Genomic DNA, 17,945 nt, shown 5'->3' with positions numbered 1-17,945 from the left:
TATATAAATTGTATACCGGGTAATATAAATTAAATCCACATAAGTTTTTACAAGGAAAAATAGACACTTTTTAAAACTGTATTTAATTAAAAATGGCTATTAACATGTTTTATGACTCTGTATACCATATTCATACATAACATCGACTTGTCTGTACAATACTCACCAAAAGCTATCCATTGATATACTACATGTCCATGTTCTAAAGAAAAAAACCCACCTTTCACATTGATGCTACAAGTCATTATTTTGTCTTTCCCGCAAAATATTTTTCTTAAATTGGTAATTCTGAATCGGGTGAGCATACTCTACATTCCACATTTGGTTCCAAGGATGGAACTTTCACAACCATTAAATCCCTAATTAGCACTAATTAGTCTACATCCTGGATGTTTATCTGTAATCAAACAAAGAATTCTAAACCAAGCCATGCAGAATATTTGGAGTGAAATTGATATTTCGCTAAAATGTATTATGTACAAATATTTTACAGATACATTCAATCTGCAATTTTATTTACGGAAACCACTTCCAGTACTTTATAGAAAATATGTGTCAAAATTTAGAATGTCATCTCATATGTTAGCAATTGAAACTGGCAGATATAGTCATACACAGCGACATGATAGATTATGTTTTCACTGTTTTAATGTTATGGAAGATGTTTCATTTCCTTTTAAAATGCCCCTTATATACTGATTTAAGAAAAAAAGACATTAAACCTTACTACTGGAAAAAGCCATCATTTTTTAAGCTACTGCAATTATATATAATGTAAAAAATTCTAAAACTTTATGTAATTTTGGAAAATATTTATATAAAGCAGTTGAATTAAGAAAAGAAGTTTTTAAAGGCATTTTCCGTATGTGTGTAGTTTATTTATTTCATGTGACATGTATGTTTTCTTGTTTATTGAATTTTGTTCTCCTGTGGTTATGTATTTTTGTTTATATACGAACAGATGAGCTGTAAAGGTTAATGTGAATAAAGAACTTGAGTCTTTCTTAAGTAGCCTTTCCCACTAATATTTTTTCATGAGTAGTGGATTTGGGCTTAGTGAGATGTCTTCTACCAAATAGCAAAGGAATTTCGAATGGAACTTTCAAAACAATTAAATCCATAATTAGCACTAATTAGCATTTGACCTCTTCTTAAGTGCACTTTCCCGCAATATGTTTTTTTCTTAAATTGGTAATTCTGAATCAGGTGAGCATACTTTACATTTTACATTTGGTTTCAAGGATAGAACTTTCACAACAATTAAATCCCCAATTAGCACTAATTAGAGTCTTTCTTAAGTAGTCTTTCCCGCAAAATATATTTTCTTAAGTTGTGGATATGGGCTCAGTGACATGTCCTCTAATAAGTAGCAAAGGAATTTTAGATGGAACTTTCACAACAATTAAATCCCATTTTGGTGGGAATTTCAGTAGCGCCCCCTATTTACTCCCACACTATATTTACTTAAGAATTGGGTTTCTGTAGTCAGTTGGGGTCCCTTTACACCTCAACCCTTTTGGAACTCTCACAATTAAATCTCACTTGGCTCCTGGTCTATAAATAGTAAATTTAAATATAGTGTAACGATATATATATCCATTTTTGTATCAAATTCTAAGCTAGTAATTTTAAAACACATATCCAAAAAAACTTAATGAATCACAAAATAAAAATTAAATATATATTTTATTTGAGAAGCATGGTAATAACATACTGACATGTAACATAAATAATTATAAAAGACACTCAGTATATCACATGATACACTTCCCCACCAGTCTTCAGGTAGTTAAACTGCAGGTCAGTGACACACTGGCCTGTGGTAGATTGAATCACTCACTCCGAGACGCGACTGATACATAGGCTTGTCCTGTCTGCAAGTCTTACTGTATTAGCATTAGATGTGGCGGCTAAGAATGAATGAATGGATGAATGTTTAATGACACCCCAGCATCAAAACTACATCAGCTATCAAAGTATATGAAAAATGAGATATAATGGGAGACAATCAGGGGCATACTGACCGATACCATCAACTTTTACCATACGACAGTCATCCAAAACTATGCGCAAAACCCACAGGTGTTGGGTGACAGTGACACAAATATTTTAAAGAAATATTCTTTATGAACACATATTTACGTCAATGCAAACCCGTACTTAATACATTACTGTCAATCATATCATAATTGAATTCCAGTATATATCTAGTTTTCCACAGTAAAATTAAAATAACCTTTTCATGTTCATTATCTTCGTTACATGGAAATTAGTCATAATAAAAAAATAAAAAAATTGACAGACATATGGACGGAAAACACAATATCAACATAAAGGCATTTAAAAATCAGTTAATAAAGGTGTACATGTACATATGCAGAACTGGGAATTTTTCAATGATAATAAAATCTAATTTTTTCAGGTATCACTAACCACATACATAATCATCGGTCATTCAGATGTCTTGCTGTCAGTTTATACCATCAACGGAAGAAAGCACTTTGATTATATGGTGTGTGTGAAGTAATGCACTGTCCAGCTGTAAGGTACTTCATATTCAACTATTGTCAAATAATATTTATTACAAAGCCCATATTTTAAATCCATCTCATCTTCTCAAATGCTCTACGGATCCAGATGTAAAACAAAATCCACCTAAATGTAATTTTAATACGTTTCTAAAAATGTTCACAATCTACACATGAATTTGAAATCTTAATAGCACAATGAATGCATCTAATTTCAATGACGTTTACCAAATTCTTCCTACGTGTACATGCATGCCCTGTTTTCAAACTGCCAAAATCCAATCAGGATCTAGATAAAACACTGGATCATCTAAGCTTAATATCGAAGTTCTAAAATATATTTTTCTTCTTCTCAAACTCTATGAATTCAGCTATAAACTTCATAAAACTTAAAATCCACACAATTTTAATGCAGTTCTAAACAAAACAGTAGATGACCTAAGTTGATTATAGTTCTTTTGATATTTTCTCTCCTTTTCTCACATGCTGTATGAATTCAGCTGGAATCTTTATAAAACACAGTCAACCTACTATATATATATATATATATATATAACAGCTGTCCTATCTTCTCTTCTCAAACTCTCTACGAATCCAAAGAGAATCTTGATAGAAAACTGGATCTCCCAATTTTAATGCAGTTCTCTTATAGAAATAATAATAGAAAACAGCAACTGAAAAAACAAGGTCAAATGTCAGTTGTTATGCTGAATTTATGAAATGGACATATTAATACTTAGAACATGCACAAATCACAATGATTGCCAATGAAAACTTTATTCCTGGTTGTCAATGGAGAGGATGTGATTTTCAACAAGTCTGGGAACATGCTCATGTAGTAAATGTATATCAGTTCTATGTCTTGTGAACTGTATGAGAAATAAAGTTGTTTTTATAATAGAATTGCCTTTTTCATATATATGCAATTGTGTGCTCATCACTAATCATAGCAGCACCAGTACAGGTAGAGAATATTACACGAGTGGCTATTAGATTCCATTAATCTTACGAGTTGTTCTAAAATTTATCTAATGAGCAAAAGTGATATACAGTCTAAGCAGAATAAAATTATTCAATTCATTGACTTATCTCGTCTGGAGCTAGGTTACTTTCACTTTGATGTTACACCTTTACAAATCTTGTACTTATTTTTCAATGCAATCTATAAACACCAATTTGCAGATGGTTGGTATGTTTGAAACAAAATTAGGTTTTTACCCTTTCATGTTAATGTAACTTACCAGTTCTCTGACAGACATACAACACTCTGTAGCCAGTGTTATCCCAAATATATTTATTTGGATCATCCCATCGCAGAGTCTGAAATAAAGAGAAAAAGATGTCGTTTTTAACTGCTGACAAAATCCACTATAGAGATAGACAAAAAAACTGAGAAATGTTTTGTCTTGTTGTTAGACACTCAGGCCAATGGTAAATTTCATCAGCTGTTGTAAGTTTATGCCAGCTACATTTTACAGACTGCATTGTTGATTAGGATGGTGCTTAACATAAGGGCTGTTTCATAATTGATCAAATGGAGAAGCCTGGAGGTAGCACTGCAGATACATTTTTTCTTTAAAGGAATGCTCACGCAAGGCTTTTGCACTGATATGCATATTCAACAATGTATATAATAATACACATTATTGCTTAATATCAACAAGTATATTATTATATTTAATTGATAAAACAGTTAAACGTGACGGCTATTATATATAACAGGCGCTGTGGCCTCCACCTGTGATTCCTGATTGGCAGGTGTATATTTGGACAAGCCATTAATTACCACCGTCTAGACACAAATTACGTACCGGTCAGCAGTATTTTTTAACGTCACAGGGTATACTTGCCACCCATAAAATTGTAATGAGAATTATCAGCTGTCATGCTTCATTAGTGTAAATCATTCTATAAAACTCTTCATTAAGCAGATTTTTCCATTTAAAAAAACAGAACTGATCAATTATGTAGTCCCAAAGAACAGAACATTATCACTTGGGTATTGTGAGTGGTTATTTTGTTGATGTGCTCCCATCAGGGGGAGTTATCAATGCGACTGCCCATCAATTTGTTTCCCGGTGAGGCCTGTCCCATGTGATCAATTCTGAAACAGATCTTACTAGACTGGAGAAAACAACGTCATGTTATGACCTCTCTTTCTAAAATTACGTCATCACACTTGTTATTACACATGTGCTTCGTATGATTAATATTACCTCAGTTATATTGAACCATGTGGATAATAATGTACAATTTGTTTTATTAATTTTTGTCTCCAGTCTTCCTATCAATTCTCAGTCTATAAACCAAATGTACATGTATACAAGCAAAGTTTTAACCAACAGTTTTTAACTGACATACATTTACCAACAAATACAGTCAACATTTAGCTTTCACATACAATATAATTAATGTTTAAAACTCAGTAAACTTGTATAAGCTGCTGAATAAACATTACACAAGATAAGACAATCCTTAAACATTCTGGGCCGAATTTACGAAGCCTGTTTTTCTTAAAATCAGGTGTTTAAGCATTGTAAATGTATTCAGACATAAACAAGCTGTGTAAATTCAGCCCTCTGTTTCCCGTCATTTGACTCAAACTTTTACTGGACCGTCAGTATTTTTATACTCAACAAAATTAAATAAGAGCCATTAGACTATGTGGTTAGTTTTTGCCAGTGTTATATAATATTACTAAGAATTGATCAGAGATGATTTTTAAACATACATGTAGTTCTTATTTTGTACCATATATAAATTAAAATGTTACAAATATCTACTGGCACTTAATTAATTTTGTAGAGTATATTCTTTTTAAAAACACTTTTAAAGAAGAAAAACAGTAAAGGAATGAAACATTATGACATATTGGTCATCAGCATTATATTGTCTTTATTCTTTAAAAAATATATTATAGATGTGTAATGTATAATATAGATATGTGTAATGCATGCATGCAAAAATTGCATAAACGATAATTTTCTTCATGCATCAGTTATGCAAATCATTTATGAACAAAACACTTTATGACATGATATAAATACTTACAAATTTAGTAAGCAGTCAACTATTATTACATTTTTAAAGTCGTTTACATGATCATGTCACTTCAATGCCAATAAACATTTTATTTTTAAAATAAAGAAACGGGTTACACAAAACGGTTTGTGTAGGCCTAAAATGTATGTGTAACAGTTGGACATCCAAGTCAGTGATAGAATATGTGAACTATGATTTATAATACATAATAGATACAGATATCCAGTGAAAAAAAGGCCCAAAACCCATTAGTACAAATGTTAAAGTTTGTTTTGTTTAACGACACCACTAGACCACATTAATTAATAAATCATAAGCTATTAGATGTCAAACATTTGGTAATTCGGACACATAACCATCAGAGAAACCTGCTACATTTTTCCTAATGCAGCAAGGGATCGGACAGGAAAGCACATACCACGGCCTTTAACTAGTTGTGGTGCACTGGTTGGAATGAGAAAAAACCCAATCAGTTGAGTGGATCCACGGAGGTGGTTCGATCCTGCGACACAAGCACCTCAATCGAGCACTCAAAACGACTGAGCTAAATCCTGTCCCTCATACAAAGATATTCCTTAACTAGTCCATATTAAAGCAAAACTGTTGGACCTAATAAACTCACGGTTACTAAATATTAACAAAAAAAATTAAAAATCATTTCCTGGATTGTGCAAAGTGAAAGAAAACCGAACCATACATCAAAATGTGAATGCGTGTACATGTACCTGTATGTATGTATGAACCTGAAGTGACATAACTATATGATAACAAACTGTGAGCTGCATGCTGAGTCTGTTTCATTACAGTTCAATTAAAATACTAACTAAATTAATAAATCCTGAGACCCCAAAAAGGACAAAAATAAGTGAACATAAAGACAAAAAATAATTATAAATTATAATTATATGATGTCCTGAAGAAGGAAGAAAGAAAAGAAATGTATTATTTAACTATGCACTCCACACATTTTTACTTCTGACTATATGGCATCAGGCATATGGTCACGGACCACACAGATAATGAGACAGGAAACCACTGCCGCCACTCCATGGGCTAATCAAACCTTGTTATACCACCCACCTTGGGACCCAACTGATTTTTGCATTACAACGAGTTTGAAGTTCTTACAAGTTTTAATATTTCCACTCAGGTAGGTGCACCAAAGCTCATTACCGGCCCCAAAATACAGATACAGATAACAAAAACAAAATACTGTAAATCATGAAATTAATGCAAGCAAGTAATTAAAGTGAAAAATGCGGCGAACACATCGACGCAATAATAATGACGCATTTTGTTTAGTCTCATTCCCAATACAAAAAATGTGCAGGATTTTACTATAATACTTCTAAATAAAATAAAACTTTTATAATATAAAGATGAAACAAAATACAAAAACATTTTTTGTTAAACGTCTTTTTGTGAATACTTCAAGAATCTTTCTTTCGTTTCGATGTTGCCATTCTATTTTCACTTTCCTGGAATATCATAGCGGTTATATAATACAGTGATGTTCCAAATGTTTTGTTTTTAAAAAGCTCATTTTGCGATGTGAGTATTTTTCAAATTTTCATACACTTCTGGATTACTGTGTACATTTAAACTGTTTTGAACATTTGTAAAATTATAATCAACAAATTTTATTACTAAATATATTCTTTTAAAAATGAAACAGTAGAAAATTATATAACCGTAACCAACAATCCCTGCGTATTTCTTCAAACCATTTGGCTCGACTCTATACATGGCATTTAATTTAGACAGGTCGCAAGTTGTCACTGTTGCAATATATCGCAATTGTTAACGTCTATTCCTGTGCTGCGCATCAAGTGTATAAAATCAGTCTAAAACATTTGTTAGAATAATACATCTGCGTTCGCGTGAAATATTGTGCCCTGTAATAGCGACCCGTTTACCTTTTATTCCTACTGGTGGATTAATTAGAAGCAACCACCACACAAAAGTGCGAGCCATACCCTTAACAATAAGGTGTAGTTATACTAATTACACTACTTTAACTTAACAATAAGGTGTAGTTATACTAATTACACTACTTTAAGTAATTAGGGCTTCCTGGTCGACCCACCATGCGATTAGCTTCAGGTTATGTAGTAGCTGTAAAAACAACTACTGACTTCTTTTAACATGAAAGATGAAGCCCAAACAATATAATAACAACACAACTGAAGTTTTTATGTGATGTGGACTTTTGCCCGACGCATTAAAAAAACCCCGCATTTTTGTTCACTCATGTACGGACGCAATAATATCATGACGTATTAATTACATGATTTACAGTATTACAGTCTTGTCTATTCTGACTGATATGCTTGCAAAAATTCATGAACAAATGCCCAAAGAGAGGCTCAAATAGGTATGTTATCAAATTTGAGGGAGGGGTATTTGTTTAGAATTACGTAACATTTTCAAAACTATTTCTTATTTTTCTTTGTAAGAGCCAATGAAGTAGATTTGAAGGATGGGGTGGGGGCTTAACGTTACATACTATTTGTGATAAAGTAATTCTAGTTTAACTTGTCATATGCTACAAGATATAAACATGATTATAGATCATCAATACTGCATGAAATAATAATTACTGCTGTTATCATTCTTCGACAGATTCATGTCTCCAATATCAAGGATATAATGTACGTCTTTAGAAGTTAAAACTACTAACTAAAGCTGAAAACCAAACACACTTGAAGGAATGATACCAGCTGAAGAAGAAGAATGTTAGGTTTAATTATTGGATGGATAGGATAAACTGGTAGGGAACATGTAAACATAAAATGATAAAACTTAAAAAGGACACTGAAGGAATTACTGAATGGATCAGATACATGCTTTAGATTTTGGGTACTATGTATACAACACCGTGATTCGTAAAAAACATGGAAAAAATTCATACCTGGCTCAATATCTATGGAGGCAAAGACAACAAAACAAACATTGATTTGCAGTCAGACTCAAACATGCCAAACAGGTCACAATTCACAGACATGTATTACCACATACCACATGATACAATTAGAAACAACAAGACGTCACAGATTAATGGCTTGCACAACAGGCAAAGCTAGTGTACAATATAATAAGTAACCTCTGCCACATGCGATGTATGGAGTAATCAAGACTCAAAAGTTAACAATGTGTTACTCATAGCAATTTTGAAATGTGTTTGCCAAAGGCTACATACTCACTGACACTTATAGCAATTCTAAACTTACAGCATTATTTGTTTAGCCTGCCTACACCAATTCTAAACCGGTAACTTACAGCATTATTTGTTTAGCCTGCCTACACCAATTCTAAACCGGTAACTTACAGCATTATTTGTTTAGCCTGCCTACACCAATTCTAAACCGGTAACTTACAGCATTATTTGTTTAGCCTGCCTACACCAATTCTAAACCAGTAACTTACAGCATTATTTGTTTAGCCTGCCTACACCAATTCTAAACCAGTAACTTACAGCATTATTTGTTTAGCCTGCCTACACCAATTCTAAACCAGTAACTTACAGCATTATTTGTTTAGCCTGCCTACACCAATTCTAAACAGTAACTTACAGCATTATTTGTTTAGCCTGCCTATACCAATTCTAAACCAGTAACTTACAGCATTATTTGTTTAGCCTGCCTACACCAATTCTAAACCAGTAACTTACAGCATTATTTGTTTAGCCTGCCTACACCAATTCTAAACAGTAACTTACAGCATTATTTGTTTAGCCTGCCTACACCAATTCTAAACCAGTAACTTACAGCATTATTTGTTTAGCCTGCCTACACCAATTCTAAACCGTAACTTACAGCATTATTTGTTTAGCCTGCCTACACCAATTCTAAACCAGTAACTTACAGCATTATTTGTTTAGCCTGCCTAAACCAATTCTAAACCAGTAACTTACAGCATTATTTGTTTAGCCTGCCTACACCAATTCTAAACCGGTAACTTACAGCATTATTTGTTTAGCCTGCCTACACCAATTCTAAACCGGTAACTTACAGCATTATTTGTTTAGCCTGCCTACACCAATTCTAAACCGGTAACTTACAGCATTATTTGTTTAGCCTGCCTACACCAATTCTAAACCAGTAACTTATTCAACAAATAAACAAAACGTAATTATACAGGCCTCAGAAAATTGCGAGTGATAGTTTCAGTTTGCGTAACCCAGGTTTTGTTCGTGCATTGAGTTTATGACATCATTTACATGTTCATGATGGGTTACCTAAACACGAAATGGCTTACCTGAATTTGTTTTTGAATAACCAGAAGTGCCAAATGTGATTAACAATTCTGAGGGAAGACTTTAAAAAAGGAAGGAAAGAAATGCTTTATTTAACGACGCACTTAACATATTTTATTTACGATTATATGGTGTCAGATATATGGTTAAGGACCACACAGATATTGAGAGAGGAAACCCGCTGTTGCCACTTCATGCGTTTTTCTTTTCGATTAGCAGCAAGGGATCTTTTATATGCACCATCCCACAGGCAGGATAGTACATACCATGACCTTTGTTATACCAGTTGTTGAGCACTGGCTGCAACAAAAAATAGCTCAATGGGTCCACTGACGGGGATCGATCCTAGACTGACCACGCATCAAGCGAACACTTTACCACTGGGCTACATCCTGCCCACCCATGAAAATGCAAATACCAGTATAAGGGCGATCAATCTTTTTTCTGACTGACTGTACATTACTTTTATTTTTTTTGCATCAAATCCGTGACTGTGCATCAGCCATGCCAGAATTCCAAACCATTCAGTGGCTTGTTTACATTGAAAGTATGTTGGCAGTGTGTTTTGAATAGATTGTTTTGTTAAATACTTGCGGAATGTCACTTGAATTTTGTAAATCTATATTTAAAAAATGTAAAAAAATCCACCTTTACCAGAATATTTCAAAATTTCTTGATTTTTTAGTCAAGGTTTGGGGTTTGTTTTGTTTGTCATGTGATGTTGATCACTTACCAAGTGTCCTTAATAATGTTTTTGTCATTAAAATATATATTAATATATATCATTTGAAGTGAAGACAGTATATTATATTTTTAATATATTATATGGGCTGGCAGACTAGTATATTTTAATTGGTTCTGGTACAGTGGGCTAGTGAAATATTTTCCATTTCTGCACCCCTGATAACCAATAAATGGTTTATGCAAATTTTCAATTCTCAGGCCTTTTATTAGTTTTCTGTGTGTAATCACATTCTGTGTGTAATCACTTTCTGTGTGTAATCATTTTCTGCGTGTAATCACATTCTGTCTGTAGTCACATTCTGTATGTAATCATATTCTGTAATAACATTCTGTCTGTAATCATATTCTGTAATCACATTCTGTCTGTAATCATATTCTGTAATCACATTCTGTATGTAATCATATTCTGTATGTAATCACATTCTGTCTGTAATCATATTCTGTAATCACATTCTGTCTGTAATCATATTCTGTAGTCACATTCTGTCTGTAGTCACATTCTGTATGTAATCACATTCTGTCTGTAATCATATTCTGTAGTCACATTCTGTATGTAATCATATTCTGTATGTAATCACATTCTGTCTGTAATCATATTCTGTAATCACATTCTGTCTGTAGTCACATTCTGTATGTAATCATATTCTGTAATCACATTCTGTCTGTAGTCACATTCTGTATGTAATCATATTCTGTATGTAATCACATTCTGTCTGTAATCATATTCTGTAATCACATTCTGTCTGTAGTCACATTCTGTCTGTAATCATATTCTGTAATCACATTCTGTCTGTAGTCACATTCTGTCTGTAATCATATTCTGTAATCACATTCTGTCTGTAGTCACATTCTGTATGTAGTCACATTCTGTATGTAATCATATTCTGTATGTAATCACATTCTGTCTGTAATCATATTCTGTAATCACATTCTGTCTGTAATCATATTCTGTAGTCACATTCTGTCTGTAATCATATTCTGTAGTCACATTCTGTATGTAATCATATTCTGTATGTAATAACATTCTGTCTGTAATCATATTCTGTATGTAATAACATTCTGTCTGTAATCATATTCTGTAATCACATTCTGTCTGTAATCATATTCTGTAGTCACATTCTGTCTGTAATCATATTCTGTAATCACATTCTGTCTGTAATCATATTCTGTAGTCACATTCTGTCTGTAATCATATTCTGTCTGTAATCATATTCTGTAATCACATTCTGTATGTAATCATATTCTGTAATCGCATTCTGTATGTAATCATATTCTGTAATCGCATTCTGTATGTAATCACATTCTGTAATCACATTGTGTATGTAATCACATTCTGTAATCACATTGTGTATGTAATCATATTCTGTAATCACATTCTGTATGTAATCATATTCTGTAATCACATTGTGTATGTAATCATATTCTGTAATCACATTGTGTATGTAATCATATTCTGTAATCATATTGTGTATGTAATCATATTCTGTGTAATAATATTGTGTATGTAATCACATTCTGTGTAATAATATTGTGTATGTAATCACATTCTGTAATCACATTCTGTATGTAATCATATTCTGTAATCACATTCTGTATGTAATCATATTCTGTAATCACATTATGTAATCACATTGTGTATGTAATCATATTCTGTAATCACACTGTGTATGTAATCATATTCTGTAATCACATTGTGTATGTAATCATATTCTGTAATCATATTGTGTATGTAATCATATTCTGTGTAATAATATTGTGTATGTAATCACATTCTGTGTAATAATATTGTGTATGTAATCACATTCTGTATGTAATCATATTCTGTAATCACATTCTGTAATCACATTCTGTATGTAATCATATTCTGTAATCACATTGTGTATGTAATCATATTCTGTAATCACATTCTGTATGTAATCACATTCTGTATGTAATCATATTCTGTAATTACATTCTGTATGTAATCGTATTCTGTAATCACATTGTGTATGTAATCATATTTTGTAATCATATTGTGTATGTCAGGCATTGAAATAAGCATTGTGTCTGGTAACCCATTTACAGATTACCACAAAATATAGCCTGGTAACCCATAGGTTACCACAACTATATGAAAGTTAGAATTGAATTCCTATTACTACTACTTTTAACGCCCTTGTATGTGTGTTAGATGATTATTGTAGTATACATGTATTTATGATTCATTCTGTATGTTATCACTGTTCTTAATGTATTACATATAATTCTTTACAAGTATGTGACTACTATTTAATAACTGAACAATTGAATAAATAAATTGATTAAAATTAAAATGTTCTGTTTTCTATTTTCTTGTATTTTATCATACAACAATGAAAGATAATAATAATTCTGAAATTGTATCGGTACGCGCGAACATCGGTATGAGAAATGAAATCCGGAAGTAAATTTATCTAGTGGGCGCTGGTTTAAATGCGGATGCCGAAACCGATATGTATTAACCTGCTCATATACCACTGGAGTTTTGAGCATGTCTGTCGCGGGTCCGGTCTCTGGATAGCCAATGGCCTGACCCGCGACAGAAACTTAAATGTGGACTGCCAAGACTGCTTGCAATTGCACAAATGCGCACAAACATCGGTGCAATTTCGTACGAGAAAACGAAACGCAGAAGTAAATTCATCTAGTGGACGCTGCTTAAACACGGAATAACTATAATTGCTTGCAATTGCACAAGTACGTGCAATTCCTTACGAGAAAATGAAACGCAGAAGACCGGAATGCATTGTCTGGTTTACGTTCAGAAATTTTTGTCAAGAACGAAACACCGTTCTCAACTTTTCTTACATGTGGTAACCTCCCGGTAACCTGAACGACTGTTCTAGACTTATTTCGATGCCTGTATGTAATCATATTGTGTGTAATAATATTGTGTATGTAATCATATTCTGTAATCATATTGTGTATGTAATCATATTCTGTGTAATCATAGTGTGTATGTAATCATATTCTGTAATCATATTGTGTATGTAATCATATTCTGTAATCATATTGTGTATGTAATCATATCGTGTAATCATATTGTGTATGTAATCATATTCTGTGTAATCATATTGTGTATGTAATCATATTGTGTAATCATATTGTGTATGTAATCATATTCTGTAATCATATTGTGTATGTAATCATACTCTGTGTAATAATATTGTGTATGTAATCACATTCTGTGTAATAATATTGTGTATGTAATCACATTCCGTGTGTAATCATATTGTGTATGTAATCATATTATGTATGTAACCATATTTTGCCAAATTATAAATAAATTTCAAAAACCTGTGTTTTAAAATTTATTTATAAATTGGCAAAATATGATGACATACAGAAAACTAATGTGAAACGCTAACATGACAGATGCAGGGCTTCTAGATTATGGTAGCCCCACTCCCGTGGCTAGTAATATTCAATACTGGGCTAGTAAATAACTACTATCACTATGCCCAACGGCTAGTGAAAAACAAAGTTGTCAAATGTAGGCTACATTTAAGTGTATTTTGTAAATATTAATACCTTGCCCCCACCCCCACTCTAAGTGTTTTTAATCTCCTTCTTTAGGTGACATGTCCGATTATTACTATTAGTAAATTGTAAATACAATGTAAAGTAGGGCTAGTGAATTTTTAATCATGTCTAGTAACTTTTTAAAATCATTGATCCCATGGCTAGTGGATCTTTATCAAAATTCTAGAAGCCCTGCAGATATTTTAATAATTAAAGTTACAGACCCTAGTTTCTACCCATAAAAATACAAAGTTACAATGGAGTAAATTGAGTCTTTGATATTGAAACAGGGAATTGTGTCCCTACAAAATAGATTAGAGCTTGTCTCCACAACTGTTACTTCTCAGAAGTAAATGAGTTTTAAAAATATGAAAAATGCATTTTGTGGTTTTAGAAATACCAGGATGACCAGAAACTCTTTGTATAATGGATAATATAAACAATAAAATCTCACTTATGTCCGATTTCAATTATCAACCAGGACTCTAATAGTGATAGTAAAACATAATACTGTAGTGTTTAAAAAATAGGGTCTGACAGCACATTAAATTATATTCATCATGTCTCAATTATTTATTTTAAATATCCAGCAGGGAACACATTTATGAAATAATTAGGCTCTAACAGTAGCTAATTTTGTTGATCAATGTCTTTTTAATATTTAATGTACAACGTTATACTGGTCTGTTGATGACAATGTAGTCTTGATCATTGAGCTGTAATATTACCATAAATCTCAATTTTAATCAGTCTCAGCATACCACAAATTTTTCTCTCTACAAACATTTCTGCTTTTCCATAATTTTTTTAAACACTCAAGACCCTGCCTATATTAAGCCATGCATTATAGTTAGAAGATGAAAGTTATCTCTTACCATTCCATAAACATGGAGGCCGATACAGAGAGCGAAGTAGATGAAGGTGACGCTGATGGCGACACGGAACTTGTTCACCAGGATGTTGACGAGGCCGGCCTGGAAGATGTAGGTGTTGAAGAACATGAGGAAGACGACAATCACCGAGAACAGGATACAGATGTCTTGAACTCTGAAAACAAAACATAACACACAGGTGAGGACTCCTCACATCGGGGGATGGGGGGGAACTCGACAATCACCGAGAACAGGATACAGATGTCTTGAACTCTGAAAACAAAACATAACACACAGGTGAGGACTCCTCACATCGGGGGATGGGGGGGAACTCGACAATCACCGAGAAGAGGATACAGATGTCTTGAACTTTGAAAACAAAACATAACACACAGGTGAGGACTCCTCACATCGGGGGATGGGGGGGAACTCGACAATCACCGAGAACAGGATACAGATGTCTTGAACTCTGAAAACAAAACATAACACACAGGTGAGGACTCCTCACATCGGGGGATGGGGGGGAACTCGACAATCACCGAGAAGAGGATACAGATGTCTTGAACTTTGAAAACAAAACATAACACACAGGTGAGGACTCCTCACATCGGGGGATGGGGGGGAACTCGACAATCACCGAGAACAGGATACAGATGTCTTGAACTCTGAAAACAAAACATAACACACAGGTGAGGACTCCTCACAGGGGGGGGGGGGGGGGGATGGGGGGGAACTCGACAATCACCGAGAAGAGGATACAGATGTCTTGAACTTTGAAAACAAAACACAACACACAGGTGAGGACTCCTCACATCGGGGGATGGGGGGGAACTCGACAATCACCGAGAACAGGATACAGATGTCTTGAACTTTGAAAACAAAACATAACACACAGGTGAGGGCTCATCACATCAGGGAGGGGGGGGGGGGGGGGGGGGAACACGACAATCACCAAGAACAGGATACAGATGTCTTGAACTCTGAAAACAAAACACAACACACAGGTGAGGACTCATCACATCGGGGGGTGGGTGGGGGGAACATGACAATCACCGAGAACAGGATACAGATGTCTTGAACTCTAAAAACAAAACATAACACACAGGTAAGGACTCATCACATCAAGGGAGGGGGGAGGGGAGGGGGGGGGAAACACGACAATCACCAAGAACAGGATACAGATGTCTTGAACTCTGAAAACAAAACATAACACACAGGTGAGGACTCGTCACATGGGGGGGGGGGAGGAACACAACACAAAACATAACACACAGGTGAGGACTCATCACATTGGGGGGGAAGGGGGAGGGGGAGTAACACAACACATAACATACAGGTGAGACTCATCACATTGAGGGGGAGAGGGAGAGGAACACAACACAAAACATAATACACAGGTGAGGGCTCATCACATTGGGTGTGTGTATGTGTGTGTGTTTTTGTTAACAGTAGTTTAACTAGAAATTCATTTCACATTTGACTGAAGGCTATAACACACAGCTTAAAGCCTGCCTGGTATTATGAATTGGACTGCTCCATAATGATACAGACCTGTGTTAGACTGAACATAAACTTACACAAACAGGATGAGCAGGACAACATTCTGAAACCTGAGCATCTCGGTGAAGGAGTTCATGAACAGGTCGACTGTGAGCAGCAGGTACTGGAGGTAGAGGATGGGGCGGTATCGGTTCACCAGCATCATCTTGAGTCATTCGTCTTTTGTCACGGTAACATCAGTCAATCTCTTCTCAAACTGCACTGGAATGAAAAAAAAAAAAATTCTTTATTGACAACTCAATACATTTTAACTACAGCTAGGCCTTAGAGAATACTCAATGAGCTACTAGGCAATATTTTGCACGAGTGAATTGATGTTGTCCTTCCTGGGCCTAAGACGAGGGAAGAACATCAATTCAAAAATGCTAGATAAATGGTATTGCCAAGTAGCGAATTGGGTATTCTAATTATTACTGATTTTCAATATTTATCATTTTATGGAAGATTTTCGAACGATACTGACATTACTGTTGTTGAAAATAAGTTTGCAAGATGAGAACAAGAAGCAGCGTTGCGTCATAGCTGTCATATATATATCGCTGATGAAGTAAGTTATTTGTTGACTTGACTTCCACCATGGAAACTATTCTTACACACAATTAACCATCTATACTGAAGCATTGTGTATGATGTCAAAACATATCTAGGGGAAGAAATGTGGGTTTTTTTCACTTTTCTTTCACCACTTCTCAGAGTTCTCTCTGCCCATATGGGTAACAATGCTTGTTATTTAACATAATTTATGGTTATCTTGGTAGGGGAGATAGGTGGAGGGAAGAGAGGAAGAGAGAGAGAGAGAGAGAGAGAGAGAGAGAGAGAGAGAGAGAGAGAGAGAGAGAGAGAGAGAGAGAGAGAGAGAGAGAGAGAGAGAGAGAGAGAAATGAGTGGTGGGGAGGGGGAGGAGAGGAGAAAGGGAGCCTTATACGATAACAACGGTAGGAAACTATGATTATGGTTGATTTCTACTACTATACGCGCATAACAATATTAACAATTATAATAATATTGAACATCATAAAATATCGTGATATCAGATAAAAAGTTAACACCTTGGACAAAATCTATGGTTTGTATAGTACCTTATTAATAAAACACTGTAATATATATTAAAAAATACATATTGTGCTAGACTATACGTAATATTCTGTTCATCCTGTAACAATTATTATAATATTTAGCAAAATCTATAAACTCTGCTCAAATGTTTACAGTCGATACAGGAATTCCCATCTAAATCACGCAAAATCTCGTTTCATCCTCCTCAATTATAAGACCATTATTAACAACTAGGTCATATGTCTTGCTAAACAAAAATAACATGTATATCATTTGGTAATCTTCTTCAAGTATGATGGGATTATCATCACTAAATATTGTTTCAATCATTAATTAATGTCTCATTAA

General features: G+C 34.0%; 1 protein-coding gene across 3 annotated transcripts; it reads right to left on the bottom strand.

Annotated features, from left to right (window-relative positions):
* Nucleotides 1–1,667: 1,667 nt before the first annotated feature.
* On the bottom strand, nucleotides 1,668–17,903 carry LOC121372493 (transmembrane protein 138-like). 3 transcript variants are annotated; one of them, XM_041498835.1, is made up of 5 exons: nucleotides 17,751–17,903; nucleotides 16,559–16,742; nucleotides 14,985–15,156; nucleotides 3,770–3,848; nucleotides 1,668–3,202 (listed from the first exon to the last, which is right to left on the bottom strand). In XM_041498835.1, the coding sequence occupies exons 2-5, from the start codon at nucleotides 16,684–16,686 to the stop codon at nucleotides 3,093–3,095; spliced, it is 489 nt and encodes a 162-aa protein (XP_041354769.1). In that variant the 5' UTR covers nucleotides 16,687–16,742; nucleotides 17,751–17,903; the 3' UTR covers nucleotides 1,668–3,092. The 3 variants fall into 3 exon arrangements, with proteins under 3 accessions (XP_041354769.1, XP_041354768.1, XP_041354767.1); XM_041498834.1 differs by having other exon boundaries at nucleotides 16,559–16,737; nucleotides 17,621–17,899; XM_041498833.1 differs by having other exon boundaries at nucleotides 17,621–17,894.
* Nucleotides 17,904–17,945: the final 42 nt, after the last annotated feature.

The sequence above is a fragment of the Gigantopelta aegis genome, chromosome 4, assembly GCF_016097555.1.
Source record: "Gigantopelta aegis isolate Gae_Host chromosome 4, Gae_host_genome, whole genome shotgun sequence".
In the NCBI taxonomy this organism is placed as follows: Eukaryota; Metazoa; Mollusca; class Gastropoda; order Neomphalida; family Peltospiridae; genus Gigantopelta; species Gigantopelta aegis.
This window is presented reverse-complemented; position numbering and strand designations above follow the sequence as displayed.

Bases quoted from the DNA above. Each gene is read 5' to 3' on its own strand.
- LOC121372493 (XM_041498835.1), bottom strand. From the start codon at position 16,686: ATGATGCTGGTGAACCGATACCGCCCCATCCTCTACCTCCAGTACCTG. The intron at 15,157-16,558 runs GTAAGTTTATGT...TTTTGTTTTCAG, and splicing joins GTCCTGCTCATCCTGTTTGT to AGTTCAAGACATCTGTATCC. The intron at 3,849-14,984 runs GTAAGAGATAAC...TCTTTATTTCAG, and splicing joins GCCTCCATGTTTATGGAATG to ACTCTGCGATGGGATGATCC.